The following is a 17628-nucleotide window of genomic DNA, read 5'->3' on the forward strand; positions in this document are numbered from 1 at the left end:
ATTGCTTTAAAATGTCTAGTATTTTGTCAGGATCTGTATGAGTTTTCTTTTACCGTCAGATAGTTCAAAAACGTTATAGAAGGGTTGTAACTGCTTATGACAAGTCTTGCATTCATTATGCCGGCAGGCGAGGACGGTATTTTCACTTAAACGCCTACCATTCCTTTCACAGATCACCGGCACACCTTTCACCACACCCACCACCCGCTGTCCACCCATCTACCCCCACCCCAGCGCCTACGCAAGCGGGTGCTCAGCATGGACCGCAAACGCCGGCGCAAGAAGAAGCGCAAGAACAAAAAGACCTCCATGGCGCCCTCTGAGGTCACACCCACCATCCATGAGGTAGACGAGGAGGAGGAGTCTGAGACAGAGGGGCGGGACCTGGCAGCCACGCCCACCGAGCAGCCCGACGACCAACAGCAGGTAACATAACAGAGAAATGTGTGATCATGTCTGACAGCTTTCGGAATACCTCTTTTTGTTATTGATCTTTTATTATTTATAGAGTCCAATACAATGTTTGGAATGTTGCAAGTAGAAGTTTAGTTTATTCATTTGTTATATATTCATTCAGTGTATTCATTTCAAAGACACTCCAGAGAGAAATGTCTGTCACACATGACATGTTTTGTGTGAAGGCGGCAGAGAATTCTGGTCTCCTGTGTAATTTGAGACGTTTTACAAAGAGCAGGCAGTAGCTGACCCAAGAAAGATGAAGATCTGTTAGTACTAGTCTAACAGGTGCCAGAGAGAGAGTTTGCTTATCTTCCCATACTATTCATACTACAACTATTTGCACATTGTTGAAAACACTGTACATCTATTTTTTATTTAACCTTCATTTAAGTAGGCAAGTCAGTTAAGAGCAAGTACAATGACGGCTAGCCCGGCCAAACCCTATCCCGGACAACGCTGGGCCAATTGTGCGCCACTCTATGGGAGAGATGCTAAGACCAATGTAACCAACTCCCTCTCCTCTTAGTTTAGCCTGGGGAGTGAGGAGAATTTGGAGCCGACCGTCCCACTAACTTCCTTCCACATGGAGAGCGAACAACAACATCCGCCGCCGGAGAAGGCCACACTGGCCACGGCAGAGGTGGTGGAGGGGGAGTTGGAAGAGGCGCAACAGGACATTCGGGAGCAGCCAGAGGATGAGGAGGGTGATGAAGAGCCCACCAACAGGTGTGCCCAGAATCAGATGTTTGGATGCATAAAGCGATGTCACGGTAGCTAGCAGGAGATTAGGCACAGGAACTTGGCTGTGTGGTGAAACAATGTTTTTTCAAATCAGCCAATTGTATGGATCACTTCAATATGCAGCAACCAGCAACCATCACTTATTTTGTTAGCAAAGCTCGCCGTAAGACACAAGGTGATCCTGGGATGTAACTAGAAGGATGATATGCTTCATGAATTGTGAACTAAGAAAACACAGAACTAGAGTGCACTAAAAATAGGACAGTGCATACAATATTTATTTTATAGGTCGGTACTCAATATTTGAAGATATTTAAAGGGCTCATCAAACAAGGAGCCCAGCTCTTTCTACAATGCTCTTCATTTAAAAACTTCAAAAATTCCGTGCTCATTTCTCCCGATTCTTCTGGTAGATTTATCTGTTTTTAAGTGAACATCTAAAAACAATCAAAACATTTATAAAAGGAAACCTTTTGCCTGTCACCATCATGTCTCGTGTCCTAGATAGGTTTGCTCATAAAGATCCTATCTGACTCATCAACACAGAGCTATGAGTATATTTGGTATTTGGTAATGGATTGAATAATATATGCATTCATCATGGGACGGCAGAGACTATGGAGTCGAGGGTCATATTCATTAGGGCTCAACATAGAAAAATATCTTGCAACGGAAACAGAAAATGTACTTTTCTTATTGGACAACTCCAGGTAGTCCCTCCCTGCTTCATTTTGTTTTCTTCCGCTTGTAGCCTAATAAATACAACCAGGGTACTTGTTTCCCTCTCTGCAGGGCGGTTAATCTCACTGATTTATTATTATTGCAGCAGCAAAAAAGGAACGTAGTCACAATGTCATGTAAGGTTAGGATATTGTTGCCTGAGTTAAAGCAGCCAACGATTCACTGGGTGAGGAAGTCAGTGTTGCAGTGCTGTGCTGTGTTCTGGTGCCCTCTGTTGCATGATGGACCACACTACACCCAACAATCTGACCCCTCCAAGATTATTCATACTGTGTTTGTGTATGCCAGTCAAGATGTTTGTTCGTATAGACTGGGTTGACGTTTGATACCATGTTAATTTTAAAGAAGGATTTAGTATATTCTGGAGTTCTAACACTTTGGGACAAAAAAAAATCTAATTCTGAACTGGTTTATGGCTGATGGTCCTTCATGATTTGTATTTATTTATTTTATTTAACCTTTATTAAAGTAGGCAAGTCAGTAAAGAACAAATTCTTATTTACAATGAATGCCTGGCAAAAGGCCTCCTGCGGGGACGGGGGCTGGGATTAAAAAGAAAAATAAATAAAATATAAATATAGGACAAAACACACATCATGACAAGAGAGACACCACAACACTACATAAAGAGAGACCTAAGACAACAACATAGCAAGGCAGCAACACATGACAACACAGCATGGTAGCAACACAACATGGTAGCAGCACAAAACAGGGTACAAACATTATTGGGCAAAGACAACAGCGCAAAGGGCAAGAAGGTAGAGACAACAATACATCACACAAAGCAGCCACAACTGTCAGGAAGCGTGTCCATGATTGAGTCTTTGAATGAAGAGATTGAGATGAAACTGGTAGTTGATAGTTGACACAATAGATAACAGATAGTTAGTTACCTGACATACTTCAAAAGTAAACGTTTAAAGAATCAAATACAATATGATCTCTATGATGGGTTTTCACACGTACTCAAGTATTCCCTCTGCACTCTCCGTGATTCCCCCCTGTGTTCCCCTCCCCTGGTGCCCCACCTCTGCGGGCCCCCCTAGCATGAACACCCGTGGCTGGTTCAGGAGGAATCCTCTCCACCCTGCACCGCGGACCAGTTACGACATGCGGGAGCGCGTCTGTATCGGCAGCATGACAGCCGTGGAAACAGCCGTGTACCGGAAGGTGCCCACCGACGAGGCTGAGGCTCAGATGTTGGCTAGCTCCGACCTGGACGACATGAAGAGTAAGACACACACATACACACCAGAGAGAACGGACCGTTCCCAAATCAACCCCTCTAGCCCACCCTCCTGCTGTTGAGCAACCCTCCTGCGGCCCTAATCTACCACACCTGATTCTACTAATCAGCTGCTTATCGGGACTTTAGTTGAATCGGGTGTATTTATGTAGGGCTGGAGCAAAAGCCTGCATACCCAGCTGCTGGAGGAGGGTTGACCACCCCTGCCTGGTGTAGCCCCTTTTTCCTGAACAAGGGCATACCATTTCTAATGAAAGTAGAGGGTAAAGGTAGTGTAATTTAATACTAAGTAACGTTGGTTGCAGGTTTAAATAAAAAATGCATACCTTGAGACTTAGTAAATATATTTTCACCAAACTTTCGGGTTCCTCATTTGGTGCCTCTTGATGGACAGACCAATTGGATGCAATGCTCCAGTTGCCTTCCCAGCTGTTCTGCTGTGGGACAGTTTGAGGGTGACAGTTTGAAGCAGGTCTGAGTACTGGGATAAAATATAAAATATAAATCACTTACACCCCAAGATTGATGTACTGCAATAATGCCAGTGTGGCAATATGTTTAATGATACTGTACTGTATTACCATAGTTCATATTCGTGAACGTAACAAGTGATGGAAAATCTGCTAGTTTAGGGCACCCTCTATTGACGTAACAATATAGGACATATCTGTCCCGATGTATATGTCCTTATGTGAGAGTGTAATACATGGTGTTGCTATGTTTTAGTACTAGGATATACTGTGATTTGATAGGGTGGATATGTGAATACTGTGATTTGATAGGGTGGATATGTGAATACTGTGATTTGATAGGGTGGATATGTGAATACTGTGATTTGATAGGGTGGATATGTGAATAGTGGGATTTGATAGGGTGGATATGTGAATAGTGGGATTTGATAGGGTGGATATGTGAATACTGGGATTTGATAGGGTGGATATGTGAATACTGGGATTTGATAGGGTGGGTATGTGAATACTGGGATTTGATAGGGTGGGTATGTGAATACTGGGATTTGATAGGGTGGATATGTGTACACTGGGATTTGATAGGGTGGATATGTGTATACTATAATCTCCACCCGGCACAGCCAGAAGAGGACTAGCCACCCCTCATAGCCTCGTTCCTCTCTAGGTTTCTTCCTAGGTTTTGGCCTTTCTAGTGAGTTTTTCCTAGCCAACGTGCTTTAACACCTGCATTGCTTGTTGTTTGGGGTTTTAGGCTGGGTTTCTGTACAGCACTTTGAGATATCAGCTGATGTACGAAGGGCTATATAAATACATTTGATTTGATATACTGTGATTTGATAGGGTGGGTATGTGACTACTGTGATTTGATAGGGTGGATATGTGCATACTGTGATTTGATAGGGTGGATATGTGCATACTGTGATTTGATAGGGTGGATATGTGCATTCTGTGATTTGATAGGGTGGATATGTGAATACTGTGATTTGATAGGGTGAATATGTGAATACTGGGATTTGATAGGGTGGATATGTGTACACTGGAATTTGATAGGGTGGATATGTGAATACTGGGATTTGATAGGGTGGATATGTGAATACTGGGATTTGATAGGGTGGATATGTGCATACTGGGATTTGATAGGGTGGATATGTGTACACTGGGATTTGATAGGGTGGATATGTGTACACTGGGATTTGATAGGGTGGATATGTGATACTGGGATTTGATAGGGTGGGTATGTGAATACTGGGATTTGATAGGGTGGGTATGTGAATACTGGGATTTGATAGGGTGCGTATGGCCTCCCGAGTGACGCAGCGGTCTCACTACAGACCCGGGTTCGATCCCAGGCTGTGTCACAACTGGCCGTGACCGGGAGTCCCACAGGGCAGCACACAATTGGCCCAGTGTCGTCTTATAGCGCGCTGGCTGACTGCGGTCGTCAGTCGAACGGTTTTTCCTCCGACACATTGGTGCGGCTGACTTCTGGGTTAAGCGGGCGGGTGTTAAAAAGCGCGGTTATGGCGGGTCAAGTTTCTGGGGACGCATGACCGACCTTCACCTTTCCCGAGCCCTTTGGGGAGTTGCAGAGATGAGACAAGATCGTATTTGGATATCACAAAATTGGGGAGAAAAGGGGGGTACATTTTTTTTCAAGAATGTGTGTGTCACGCCCTGACCTTAGAGATCCTTTATTCTCTATTTTGGGTTAGGTCGGGTGTGTAACTAGGGTGGGCATTCTAGTTTTGTTATTTCTATGTTGGCCTGGTATGGTTCACAATCCGAGGCAGCTGTCTATCGTTGTCTCTGATTGGGGATCATATTTAGGCAGCCTTTTCCCACCTGTTTGTTGTGGGATCTTGTGTCGTGTTTGTGAACACTGCATTTACTTCACGTTTCGTTTGTTCTGTTTGTTGTTGGTGAGTTTCATTTATTAAAACATGTGGAACTCTACGCACGCTGCGCCTTGGTCCATTTATTCCAACGATCGTGACAGAAGTTCCCACCACCCATGGACCAAGCAACGTGCCTAGTAGGAGCAGGGATCCTGGGCCTGGGAGGAAAGCCAGGAGTGGAGGACATCCTGGACGTGGGACGAGATTATGGCAGGAGACAGAAGCCTGCCATGGAAGCATGCGGAGGCAGCGAAGAACAACAACCACACCGGGTTCGCGGCCACGAAGGAAGCCCGAGAGGCAGCCTCAAAAATGTTTTGGAGGGGGCACACGGGGTGGTTGGCGGAGCCAAGGTGGGAACCAGAACCAACTCCCTGTACTCACCGTGTGGAGTTGGTCACCGTTCAGGTGCCATGTTTTCCGGTTCTACGCACAGTGTCCCCAGTGTGCCTTCACAGCCCACGTGCGTCCTGTGCCAGCTCCCCACACTTGCCATGCGAAGGTGGTCAATTGTCCAGGACGCATTGTGCCAGCTCTACGCACCAGGTCTCCAGTGACTGTTCCCAGCCTGGAACCTCCAGCGATGGTTCACATTCCGGAACCTCCAGCAACGTTTTGCAGTCCGGAGCCTCCAGTGATGATCCATGGCCCGAAGCCTCCAGTGATGATCCATGGTCCGGCGCCTCAAATCAAATTTTATTTGTCACATACACATGGTTAGCAGATGTTAATGCGAGTGTAGCGAAATGCTTGTGCTTCTAGTTCCGACAATGCAGTAATAACCAACAAGTAATCTAACTAACAATTCCAAAACTACTGTCTTGTACACAGTGTGAGGGGATAAAGAATATGTACATAAGGATATATGAATGAGTGATGGTACAGAGCAGCATAGGCATAGGCAGTAGATGGTATCGAGTACAGTATATACATATGAGATGAGTATGTAAACAAAGTGGCATAGTTAAAGTGGCTAGTGATACATGTATTACATAAGGATACAGTCGATGATATAGAGTACAGTATATACGTATGCATATGAGATGAATAATGTAGGGTAAGTAACATTATATAAGGTAGCATTGTTTAAAGTGGCTAGTGATATATTTACATCATTTCCCATCAATTCCCATTATTAAAGTGGCTGGAGTTGAGTCAGTGTCAGTGTGTTGGCAGCAGCCACTCAATGTTAGTGGTGGCTGTTTAACAGTCTGATGGCCTTGAGATAGAAGCTGTTTTTCAGTCTCTCGGTCCCAGCTTTGATGCACCTGTACTGACCTCGCCTTTTGGATGATAGCGGGGTGAACAGGCAGTGGCTCGGGTGGTTGATGTCCTTGATGATCTTTATGGCCTTCCTGTGACATCGGGTGGTGTAGGTGTCCTGGAGGGCAGGTAGTTTGCCCCCGGTGATGCGTTGTGCAGACCTCACCACCCTCTGGAGAGCCTTACGGTTGAGGGCGGAGCAGTTGCCGTACCAGGCGGTGATACAGCCCGCCAGGATGCTCTCGATTGTGCATCTGTAGAAGTTTGTGAGTGCTTTTGGTGACAAGCCGAATTTCTTCAGCCTCCTGAGGTTGAAGAGGCGCTGCTGCGCCTTCTTCACAATGCTGTCTGTGTGGGTGGACCAATTCAGTTTGTCTGTGATGTGTATGCCGAGGAACTTAAAACTTGCTACCCTCTCCACTACTGTTCCATCGATGTGGATAGGGGGGTGTTCCCTCTGCTGTTTCCTGAAGTCCACAATCATCTCCTTAGTTTTGTTGACGTTGAGTTTGAGGTTATTTTCCTGACACCACACTCCGAGGGCCCTCACCTCCTCCCTGTAGGCCGTCTCATCGTTGTTGGTAATCAAGCCTACCACTGTTGTGTCGTCTGCAAACTTGATGATTGAGTTGGATGCGTGCGTGGCCACGCAGTCGTGGGTGAACAGGGAGTACAGGAGAGGGCTCAGAACGCACCCTTGTGGGGCCCCAGTGTTGAGGATCAGCGGGGAGGAGATGTTGTTGCCTACCCTCACCACCTGGGGGCGGCCCGTCAGGAAGTCCAGTACCCAGTTGCACAGGGCGGGGTCGAGACCCAGGGTCTCGAGCTTGATGACGAGCTTGGAGGGTACTATGGTGTTGAATGCCGAGCTGTAGTCAATGAACAGCATTCTCACATAGGTATTCCTCTTGTCCAGATGGGTTAGGGCAGTGTGCAGTGTGGTTGAGATTGCATCGTCTGTGGACCTATTTGGGCGGTAAGCAAATTGGAGTGGGTCTAGGGTGTCAGGTAGGGTGGAGGTGATATGGTCCTTGACTAGTCTCTCAAAGCACTTCATGATGACGGAAGTGAGTGCTACGGGGCGGTAGTCGTTTAGCTCAGTTACCTTAGCTTTCTTGGGAACAGGAACAATGGTGGCCCTCTTGAAGCATGTGGGAACAGCAGACTGGTATAGGGATTGATTGAATATGTCCGTAAACACACCGGCCAGCTGGTCTGCGCATGCTCTGAGGGCGCGGCTGGGGATGCCGTCTGGGCCTGCAGACTTGCGAGGGTTAACACGTTTAAATGTCTTACTCACCTCGGCTGCAGTGAAGGAGAGACCGCAAGTTTTCGTTGCAGGCCGTGTCAGTGGCACTGTATTGTCCTCAAAGCGGGCAAAAAAGTTATTTAGTCTGCCTGGGAGCAGGACATCCTGGTCCGTTACTGGGCTGGATTTCTTCCTGTAGTCCGTGATTGACTGTAGACCCTGCCACATGCCTCTTGTGTCTGAGCCGTTGAATTGAGATTCTACTTTGTCTCTGTACTGACGCTTAGCTTGTTTGATAGCCTTGCGGAGGGAATAGCTGCACTGTTTGTATTCGGTCATGTTACCAGACACCTTGCCCTGATTAAAAGCAGTGGTTCGCGCTTTCAGTTTCACGCGAATGCTGCCATCAATCCACGGTTTCTGGTTAGGGAATGTTTTAATCGTTGCTATGGGAACGACATCTTCAACGCACGTTCTAATGAACTCCGATTCAGCGTATTCGTCAATGTTGTTGTCTGACGCAATACGAAACATGTCCCAGTCCACGTGGTGGAAGCAGTCTTGGAGTGTGGAGTCAGCTTGGTCGGACCAGCGTTGGACAGACCTCAGCGTGGGAGCCTCTTGTTTTAGTTTCTGTCTGTAGGCAGGGATCAACAAAATGGAGTCGTGGTCAGCTTTTCCGAAAGGGGGGCGGGGCAGGGCCTTATATGCGTCGCGGAAGTTAGAGTAACAATGATCCAAGGTCTTTCCACCCCTGGTTGCGCAATCGATATGCTGATAAAATTTAGGGAGTCTTGCCTCCAGTGATGATCCATGACCTGGAGCCTCCAGTGATGATCCATGGCCCGGAGCCTCCAGAGACGATCCAAGGTCCGGAGCCTCCAGCGACGGTTCCCACGGTCCGGAGTCCTCGACGACGATCCACGGTCCGGAGTCCTCGACGACGATCCACGGTCCGGAGTCCTCGACGACAATCCACGGTCCGGAGTCCTCGACGACGATCCACGGTCCGGAGTCCTCGGCGACGATCCACGGTCCGAAGCTGGCGGATCCGCGAGCGGAGCGGAGTCTACGTCCCGCACCGGAGCCGCCACCGAAGCTAGATGTCCACCCGGACCCTCCCCTATAGAGTCAGTTTTTGCGGTCGGAGTCCGCACCTTTGGGGGGGGTACTGTCATGCCCTGACCTTAGGTGGGATGCTTGTCTACTGGCCTGTAGGAGGGTGGTATGTATGATATTAGGCCCTTGGGAAGGGAATGCTACAGTATATGAGTGTGGAAATCAGGAAGCTGATACGCTTGTTGTTGTTTACTGTCCCTCACACAGATGAATGTCAGGAGGCTTGTGCTTGTTTGCCGGACTGTGCAAGTGTCATTGTTTGGGGGTGAGAGTTTTGTTTAGGACCTGTTTGTGTAGGTCTGGGGAACACATGGCAGGAAACTGGCCTGTCACAAGAGAGCAATCGAGAGAGAAATTTCCAAAGAGAGAGACAAATAGACTTTGTCATCCTACAAGAAACATGGTATAGAGGAGATGGACCCACTGGTTGCCCTCTAGGTTACAGAGAGCTGGTAGTCCCATCCACCAAATTACCAGCTGTGAAACAGGGAAGAGACTCAGGGGGTATGCTAATTTGGTATAGAGCAGACCTAACTCACTCCATTACATTTTACATTTTACATTTGGCTAGAAATTTTGGCGAGAAATGTTCTCATGTGTACTACCTACATCCCCCCCACTAGAATCCCAATATTTGAATGAAGACATTTTCTCCATCCTGGAGGGAGAAATCGATCATTTCCAGGACCAGGGACATGTACTAGTCTGCAGCGACCTAAATGCCAGAAATGGACAAGAACCTGACACCCTGAACATACAGGGTGACAAACACCTGCCTGGAGGTGACAGCATTCTCTCCCCCATATGCCCCCCCCACCCCCCTAGACACAAAACGGCTCACAACTCCTGCAGCACTGTCGCACGCTGGGTATGTACATAGTCAATGGCAGGCTTCGAGGGGACTCCTACGGTTGGTACACGTATAGCTCATCTCTTGGCAGTAGTACTGTATACTACTTTATCACTGACCTCAACCCAGGGTCTCTCAGAGTGTTCACGGTCAGCCCACAGACACCCTTATCAGATCACAGCAAAATCACAGTCTACTTGAACAGAGCAATACTCAGTCATGATGCATCAAAGCCAAAGGAACTGCATAATGTAGATGGATGGAAAATAGTGTAAAAGCCAATTAGGCAACAACAAATTCAATCCCTTTTAGACAACGTAATAAATCATCTCAATGTAATTGAAGATTCTACACAATCTAACCACTTTGGGAAAATTTGAACAAACTTAACAAACAACAACACAGAGTTCTCTATCCAAAATGGAGATTAAACCACTTCTCCAATCTTTTTGTCCCTATAACAAAGAACAAACCGCAAAAACATATACATGATCAAATACAAATCTAGAATCAACTATTAAAGACTACCAAAACCCTCTGGATTCTCCAATTACATTGAATAAACTACATGACAAAATACCAACCCTCCAAACCAAAAAGGTTTGGATATCCTCAATAAAATCATAAAATATACAGACTACAAATTCCAATTGGCTATACTTAAACTCTGTAACATCATCCTCAGCTCTGGCATCTTCCCCAATATTTGGAACCAAGGACAGATCACCCCAATGTTACTCTAATAACTACCGGGGGATATGCGTCAACAGAAACCTTGGGAAAATCCTCTGCATTATCATTAACAAGAGACTCGTACATTTCCTCAGTGAAAACAATATACTGAGCAAATGTGAAATTGTCTTTTTACCAAATTACCGTACGACAGACCACTCCACACCCTAAGTGACAAACAAACAAGCCAAAACAAAAACAAAGTCTTCTCATGCTTTGTTGATTTAAAAAAAGCTTTTGACTCAATTTGGCATGAGAGTCTGTTATACAAATGAATGGAAAGTGGTTTTGGGGGAAAAACATACAACATTATAAAATCCATGTACACATACAAGAAGTGTGCAGTTAAAACAGGGCTGTGGGGCTGCAGCTTGAGCCCCACCCTTTTTATTTAACTAGGCAAGTCAGTTAAGAACAAATTCTTATTTTCAATGACGGCCTAGGAACAGTGGGGCAGAATGACAGATTTGTACCTTGTCAGCTTGGGGGATTTGTACCTTGTCAGCATGGGGATTTGTACCTTGTCAGCATGGGGATTTGAACTTGCAACCTTCACGGTTGCTAGTCCAATGCTCTAACCACTAGGCTACCCTGCCGCCCCACCCTCTTCAACATACTGTATATCAACAAATTGGCAAGGGCACTAGAACAGTCTGCAGCACCCGGCCTCACCCTACTAGAATGTAAAGTCAAATGTCTACTGTTTGCTGATGATCTAGTGCTTTTGTCCTCAACCAAGTAGGGCTTATAGCAGCACCTAGATCTTCTGCACAGATTCTGTCAAACCTGGGCCCTGACACTAAATCTCAGTAAGTAAAAAATAATGGTGTTCCAAAAAATATCCAGTTGCCAGGACCACAAATACAAATTCCATCTAGACACCATTGTCTTAGAGCACACAAAAAACTATACATACCTTGGCCTAAACATCAGCGCCACAGGTAACTTCCGCAAAGCTGTGAATGATCTGAAAGACAAGGCAAGAAGGGCTTTCTACGCCATCAAAAGGAACATAAAATTCAACATACCAGTTAGGATTTGGCTAAAAATACTTTAATCTGTTATATAACCCATTGCCCTTGATGGTTGGGAGGTCTGGATTCCGCTGACCAACCAAGAATTCACAAAATGGGACAAACACCAAATTGAGACGCTACATGCAGAATTCCGCAAAAATATCCTCTGTTTCCAATGTAAAACACCAAATAATGCATGCAGAGCAGAATTAGGCCGATACCCGCTAATTATCAAAATCCAGAAATGAGACGTTAAATTCTACAACCACCTAAAAGGAAGCGATTCCCAAACCTTCCACATACAGAGATATTAACCTGAAGAAGAGTCCCCTAAACAAGCTGGTCCTGGGGCTCTGTTCACAAACACAAACATACCCCACAGAGCACCAGGACATCAACACAATTAGCCCCAACCAAATCATGAGAAAACAAAAAGATAATTACTTGACACATTGGAAAGAATTAACAAAAACATTTGCAAACTATAATATTTGACCCTTAACAGAGAGTACCCAGTGGCATAATACTTGACCACTTTGACTGACCCAAAAGGAAGGAAAGCTTTAACTATGTCCAGACTCAGTGAGCATAGACTTGCTATTCGAGAGGCCGCAATCGTTAGACCTGGCTCCCAAAGAGAAGACAGCCTATGTGCACACTGCCCACAAAATGAGGTGGAAACTTAGCTGCACTTTCTAACTTGTCCAATGTATGACCACATTAGAGACACGTATTTCCCTCAGATTACACAGAGCCACAAATAATTGTAAAACAAATCCATTCTTGATGATAAGCTCCCATACCTATTAGGTGAAATACTAAAGTGTGCCACCACAGCAAAAATATTTGTGACCTGTTGCCAAAGAGAAAAGGCAACCAGTGGAGAACAAACACCATTTTAAATACAACCCATATTTATCTGTTTATTTATCTTCACTTTCATACTTCAACTATTTGCGCATTGTTACAACACTGTACATATCCAATAATATAACACTTGAAATGTCTATTATTTTACACATTTTGTAAGTGTAATGTACACTCTCAATTTCTGATTGTTTAATTCCATTTAGTTTATTGTCTATTCCACTTGCTTTGGCAATGTAAACATACAGTATGTTTCCCATGCCAAAAAGCCCTTTGAATTTAATATAGATAGACCGGAGAGAGAGAGAAACAGACCAGAGAGGGAGAGAGGGAGACATACAGATCAGAGAGAGAAACAGACCGGAGAGGGAGAGAGAGAGGGATGCAGAGCAGAGAGAGAGAGAGAAACAGACCAGAGAGGGAGACATACAGATCAGAGAGAGAAACAGACCAGAGGGAGAGAGAGAGGGAGACATACATATCAGAGTGAGAGAGAGAGAGAAACAGACGGGAGAGAGAGACACAGATCAGAGAGAGAGAGAGAGACAGACAAGAGAGAGAGCGAGAGAGAGAGAAACATACAGATCAGAGAGAGAGAGAGAAACATACAGATCAGAGAGAGAGAGAGAAACATACAGATCAGAGAGAGAGAGACATACAGATCAGAGAGAGAGAGAGAAACAGACAAATCAGAGTGAGAGAGAGAAACGGACCAGAGAGGGAGAGAGAGAGAGACACAGATCAGAGAGAGAGAGAGAAACAGACAAGAGAGAGAGAGACATGCAGATCAGAGAGAGAGAGAGAGAGAGAGAAACAGAACAGAGGGAGAGAGAGAGGGATGCAGAGCAGAGAGAGAGAGAGAGAGAGAAACAGAACAGAGGGAGAGAGAGAGGGATGCAGAGCAGAGAGAGAGAGAGAAACAGACAAGAGGGAGAGAGAGAGGGATGCAGAGCAGAGAGAGAGAGAGAAACAGACAAGAGAGAGAGAGAGAGGGATGCAGAGCAGAGAGAGAGAGAGAGAAACAGAACAGAGGGAGAGAGAGAGGGATGCAGAGCAGAGAGAGAGAGAGAAACAGACAAGAGAGAGAGAGAGAGGGATGCAGAGCAGAGAGAGAGAGAGAGAGAGAGAGAAACAGAACAGAGGGAGAGAGAGAGAGAAACAGAACAGAGGGAGAGAGAGAGAGAAACAGAACAGAGGGAGAGAGAGAGACATGCAGATCAGAGAGAGAGAGAGAGAGAGAGAAACAGAACAGAGGGAGAGAGAGAGGGATGCAGAGCAGAGAGAGAGAGAGAGAGAGAGAAACAGAACAGAGGGAGAGAGAGAGAGAAACAGAACAGAGGGAGAGAGAGAGAGAAACAGAACAGAGGGAGAGAGAGAGACATGCAGATCAGAGAGAGAGAGAGAGAGAGAGAAACAGAACAGAGGGAGAGAGAGAGGGATGCAGAGCAGAGAGAGAAAATACTTGAATCAGTATCATGTTTATTGTATTTTTATTGTTTATTTCTTTGTTTTTTTCATTTTTATTTATTATCTATTTCACTTGCTCTGACAATGTAAATGTTCCCATGCCAGGAAAGCCCTTTGAATTGAAATTGAATTGAGAGCGAGAAAGGGAGAAAGAAAGAGAAAGAGGGAGAATATATTTGATTGCATTCTCCAGGCCATCAACACCTTTTGAATGTATTTTAATTGGGAGAAAGAGAGGGAGAGAGGATGGACCATTTTGGCAAATGGATGGGCAGCACTCTCTGGTCTATCCCATGATCCTGCGGCAATAATTAACACGAGATCAGTGATCGATTCTCCTTGACAGCGACCCTGCCCCAGGCTCTTCCTGCTTTTATCCACCCAGCATGGGAATCATTGACCGGCCGCTCAGACTAGATTAAAATAGAACCAGAAACAGACAAGCTATCAGATGGGACGGACAGAAAGATTTCAGGCTTTACCGCATATATCCATTAGCTCATGTATTTTCCACCTCTTCCACTTCGATGAGTACATATTGTAATTCAGTCACAGCACACAGAAGTGTATTTATCATGCAGGATGATAGTATAATGTGTTACTGTTTGATGGTTTGAAGTTTTGGGATGGTTAACTGACATTATGTAAGCCGTAGAATAGATTTTTTTAACAGGACATAACTTTCATTAATTACTATTCCAAACAAATTTAACTTCTCTGCGTGACCATTGACTTGTTCGACTTGTTCAGCAGAGTCTTGTCACAGTAAAACGTCCAGTATAGTACTGCAGTTTAATCTAGAACTGCAGCAGTCATGACAACCGTTTCAAATGTTGACAGAGGTTTGCCCTGTCTTGCCCGAGGCACTGTGAGTTCCATTGCCCCACTGAGAGTGTACTTGTTCATTCACTGTGAGTAACATGGCTGGTGTGGGCTACCAATGGCTGATGTTGGCTACCAGCGACCATGCTTGACACAATGCCGTGGAGCAGGCTTGCATTGAAGCATAATCAACATGTGCTTATGTTCAGAATGCCTCTAAGCAAGTGAAACGCGCACACACACATACACATTCGCACACACACACACACACTGTAAACACAGGTTTGAGGAAAGGTCAGTGTTCAACTCAGGTACCCTTTGCGGGCGAAGGATGACAGGACATTAGAAGTAATCATCGTTTCCATGGAGACAGTGCTGGAGACAGGCTCTTGCTCCTAACCAGAGTTCCATTCTGTACAGAGGCAGTATGACTACAGTTTTTCTGTCTCTGTGTCTGTGATAGGGTATAATGCATTTTTCAGTTGTTTGGATGTTTTCTGAGAGAAGAAGAGAGCTTTCACTTCCATGTTTTTTTCTTGAGCCTCTGATTTAGCCTTGACTGTGCTCCTGCTGCCTGCCCTGGCTGTGACAGGGTGCCATGGAAACCAAAACTGGGGTGCGTCACCCCACCCGCATGCCCCGCCTCATCCCAGCATCTATCCCAGGATCAATGGATGGCCGGCACCACGGAAACTGGTGAATTAGCCCAATAGATTAGAGGAAGGTCTGAAAACAAGTGCTGCAGTTTGTATCAATACTTATTTTTGGAATGACAGCTTGAGCCAGTCTGCTGCTGAATCGTGCCCAGCCGAAATCTACTAGAGAAACCACTATTACCTCTGTCTATGCCACTGAGAGGACAGCAGCAGTGTGACATTTCTCTTCCACTTTTGAGTTTGATTGGGACGCTAAGAAGATAAATATCTCCTTTTAGTAGTCTTTTTTTGTCAGCTTTTTAAAAAATCCCAAACCGTTATCTAGAGTGGACTTCCAGTGACAGCAGATACTTCATACGAGGACCTATTTATAGTAGTCTGCAGATTGGATGTAGCCTTTTGGTAACCAGCAGCCACTACTTCAGCTTGGCTTGTGCTGGAGCTTCTGTTCCTGACGAATATCAACCCCATCAAAACACAGAACCGCTCTCTGGTTCCGTGAGGCTCAGGCTTGGCTTACAGCTAACACCAACAAACGGTGAGGAGCTGCAGGTGAGAGAACGTCAGAACCCTGGATGAGCAGGGCGCCCACCCGGAGTGGGGTGGGGAAGAGGCACCACAGACACCGTCACAGACCCAGGAGATGACAGACCCCATGGGGCAGGAGAACCAGGGACCACCAGCCCCCTGTCCAGAGGTGGTGGTGGTGGGGGAAAAACACCCAAAAACCAAGACGACCACCAACATTCACACACCAGGGACCTTGGGCACCCCACACCAGCGCCCCTCTGTGAACCACCGGCACAACGAGGGAGCAGAGGTTGTGCACCGCGCCTCTCAGTTCAACATGGAGGGCTTGGAGGACTTTGAGGAGTTTGTGTTGAATTTTGACGATTACGACCTGCTTGAATCCATCCATGACCACCTGGGGTCCCCTGAGGACGCAGTCCCCCTGGAGCCCGACCATGACCAGCTGGGATCCCCTGAGAACCCAGAACCCTTGGGACCCATCAGTAAGTACCAGCCCCCCCCCCCCCCCCCCCCAGAGGGAAGCAATGTGTGGCCATGGAAGAATGGGAAACTTAGCATTACGTTGATCTTCATTTAGGCTAGGGTAACTGTATAAGTAAATGACAATCATACATACATTATGTTGCTGCTAGTTCCTCTGCTAGTTCCTCTGCTAGTTCCTCTGCTAGTTACTCTGCTAGTTCCTCTGCTAGTTCCTCTGCTAGTTCCTCTGCTAGTTACTCTGCTAGTTACTCTGCTAGTTACTCTGCTAGTTCCTCTGCTAGTTCCTCTGCTAGTTACTCTGGCAGAGTTCTATAAAATGTGACTGTATGATTTAATCACGAATGAGGAGTCAGTGTGTGATAACCTTTTTTGTTTGGTATACTGTTTCCAGAATAGGTTCTTATTTATCAATATTAGAACGTTTTATTCTCAGATGCATGGGTCTCATTCAAGCATGTCTGATGTAAAGTGTAACTGTTGATATATCTAGTTACTATTTGCTTAATTGTTTTGTTTTTTCATTGACATACACTGGATTTTTGGAAACACATTATTGCAGCATTTCCCAAACTCTGTCCTCGGTACACCAAGGGTTACACGTTTAGTCGTGTGTCACCCCCCCCCCCCCCCCCCCCAACACAGCTGATTCAAATGATCAACGCTTGATGATTAGGTGATTCTCTTTTTAATCAGCTGTGTAGTGCTCGGCCAAAATGTGCAGCCCTTGGGATCCCGAGAACCACTTTGGGGAAACCCTGTATTATTGGTACACTTAATTGTTTCCCTTGGCTATAAACACTGTATCTCTGTTTACAGACGTGCGTCATAATTCCCATTCACTAATGTACTTCAGAGCAACTCCAGCATTCCAGTAATATTACATAGCTGTTTCCGTACTAACGAGTGTGAGTCTGACGTGATGGAATAGCACTCTGCCCTTTTGGTGGAAAGCCCTGACATTGGCGATTGATTGGGGAGAATTCAGAGTTGTTTTCATTGATTTGAATGTAGAAACAAA

The 17628-nt window shown here is 45.8% G+C and overlaps 1 protein-coding gene across 4 annotated transcripts in view; it reads left to right on the forward strand.

Moving 5' to 3' along the window:
- LOC110504803 (anion exchange protein 3) overlaps positions 1-17628 on the forward strand; it is an 81330-nt gene that overhangs the window by 30470 nt on the left and 33232 nt on the right. Inside the window, exons 3-5 of one of the 4 annotated variants that reach the window (XM_036975226.1) lie at positions 173-426; positions 986-1185; positions 2991-3175. In XM_036975226.1, coding sequence (XP_036831121.1) covers positions 173-426; positions 986-1185; positions 2991-3175 — 639 coding nt within the window. Of the gene's footprint in view, positions 1-172; positions 427-985; positions 1186-2990; positions 3176-14113; positions 16610-17628 lie in introns of those variants that run through there. The other 3 variants (XM_036975228.1, XM_036975229.1, XM_036975227.1) reach the window with 3 other exon arrangements.

This window comes from Oncorhynchus mykiss, chromosome 3 (genome assembly GCF_013265735.2).
Source record: "Oncorhynchus mykiss isolate Arlee chromosome 3, USDA_OmykA_1.1, whole genome shotgun sequence".
NCBI classification, from domain to species: Eukaryota; Metazoa; Chordata; class Actinopteri; order Salmoniformes; family Salmonidae; genus Oncorhynchus; species Oncorhynchus mykiss.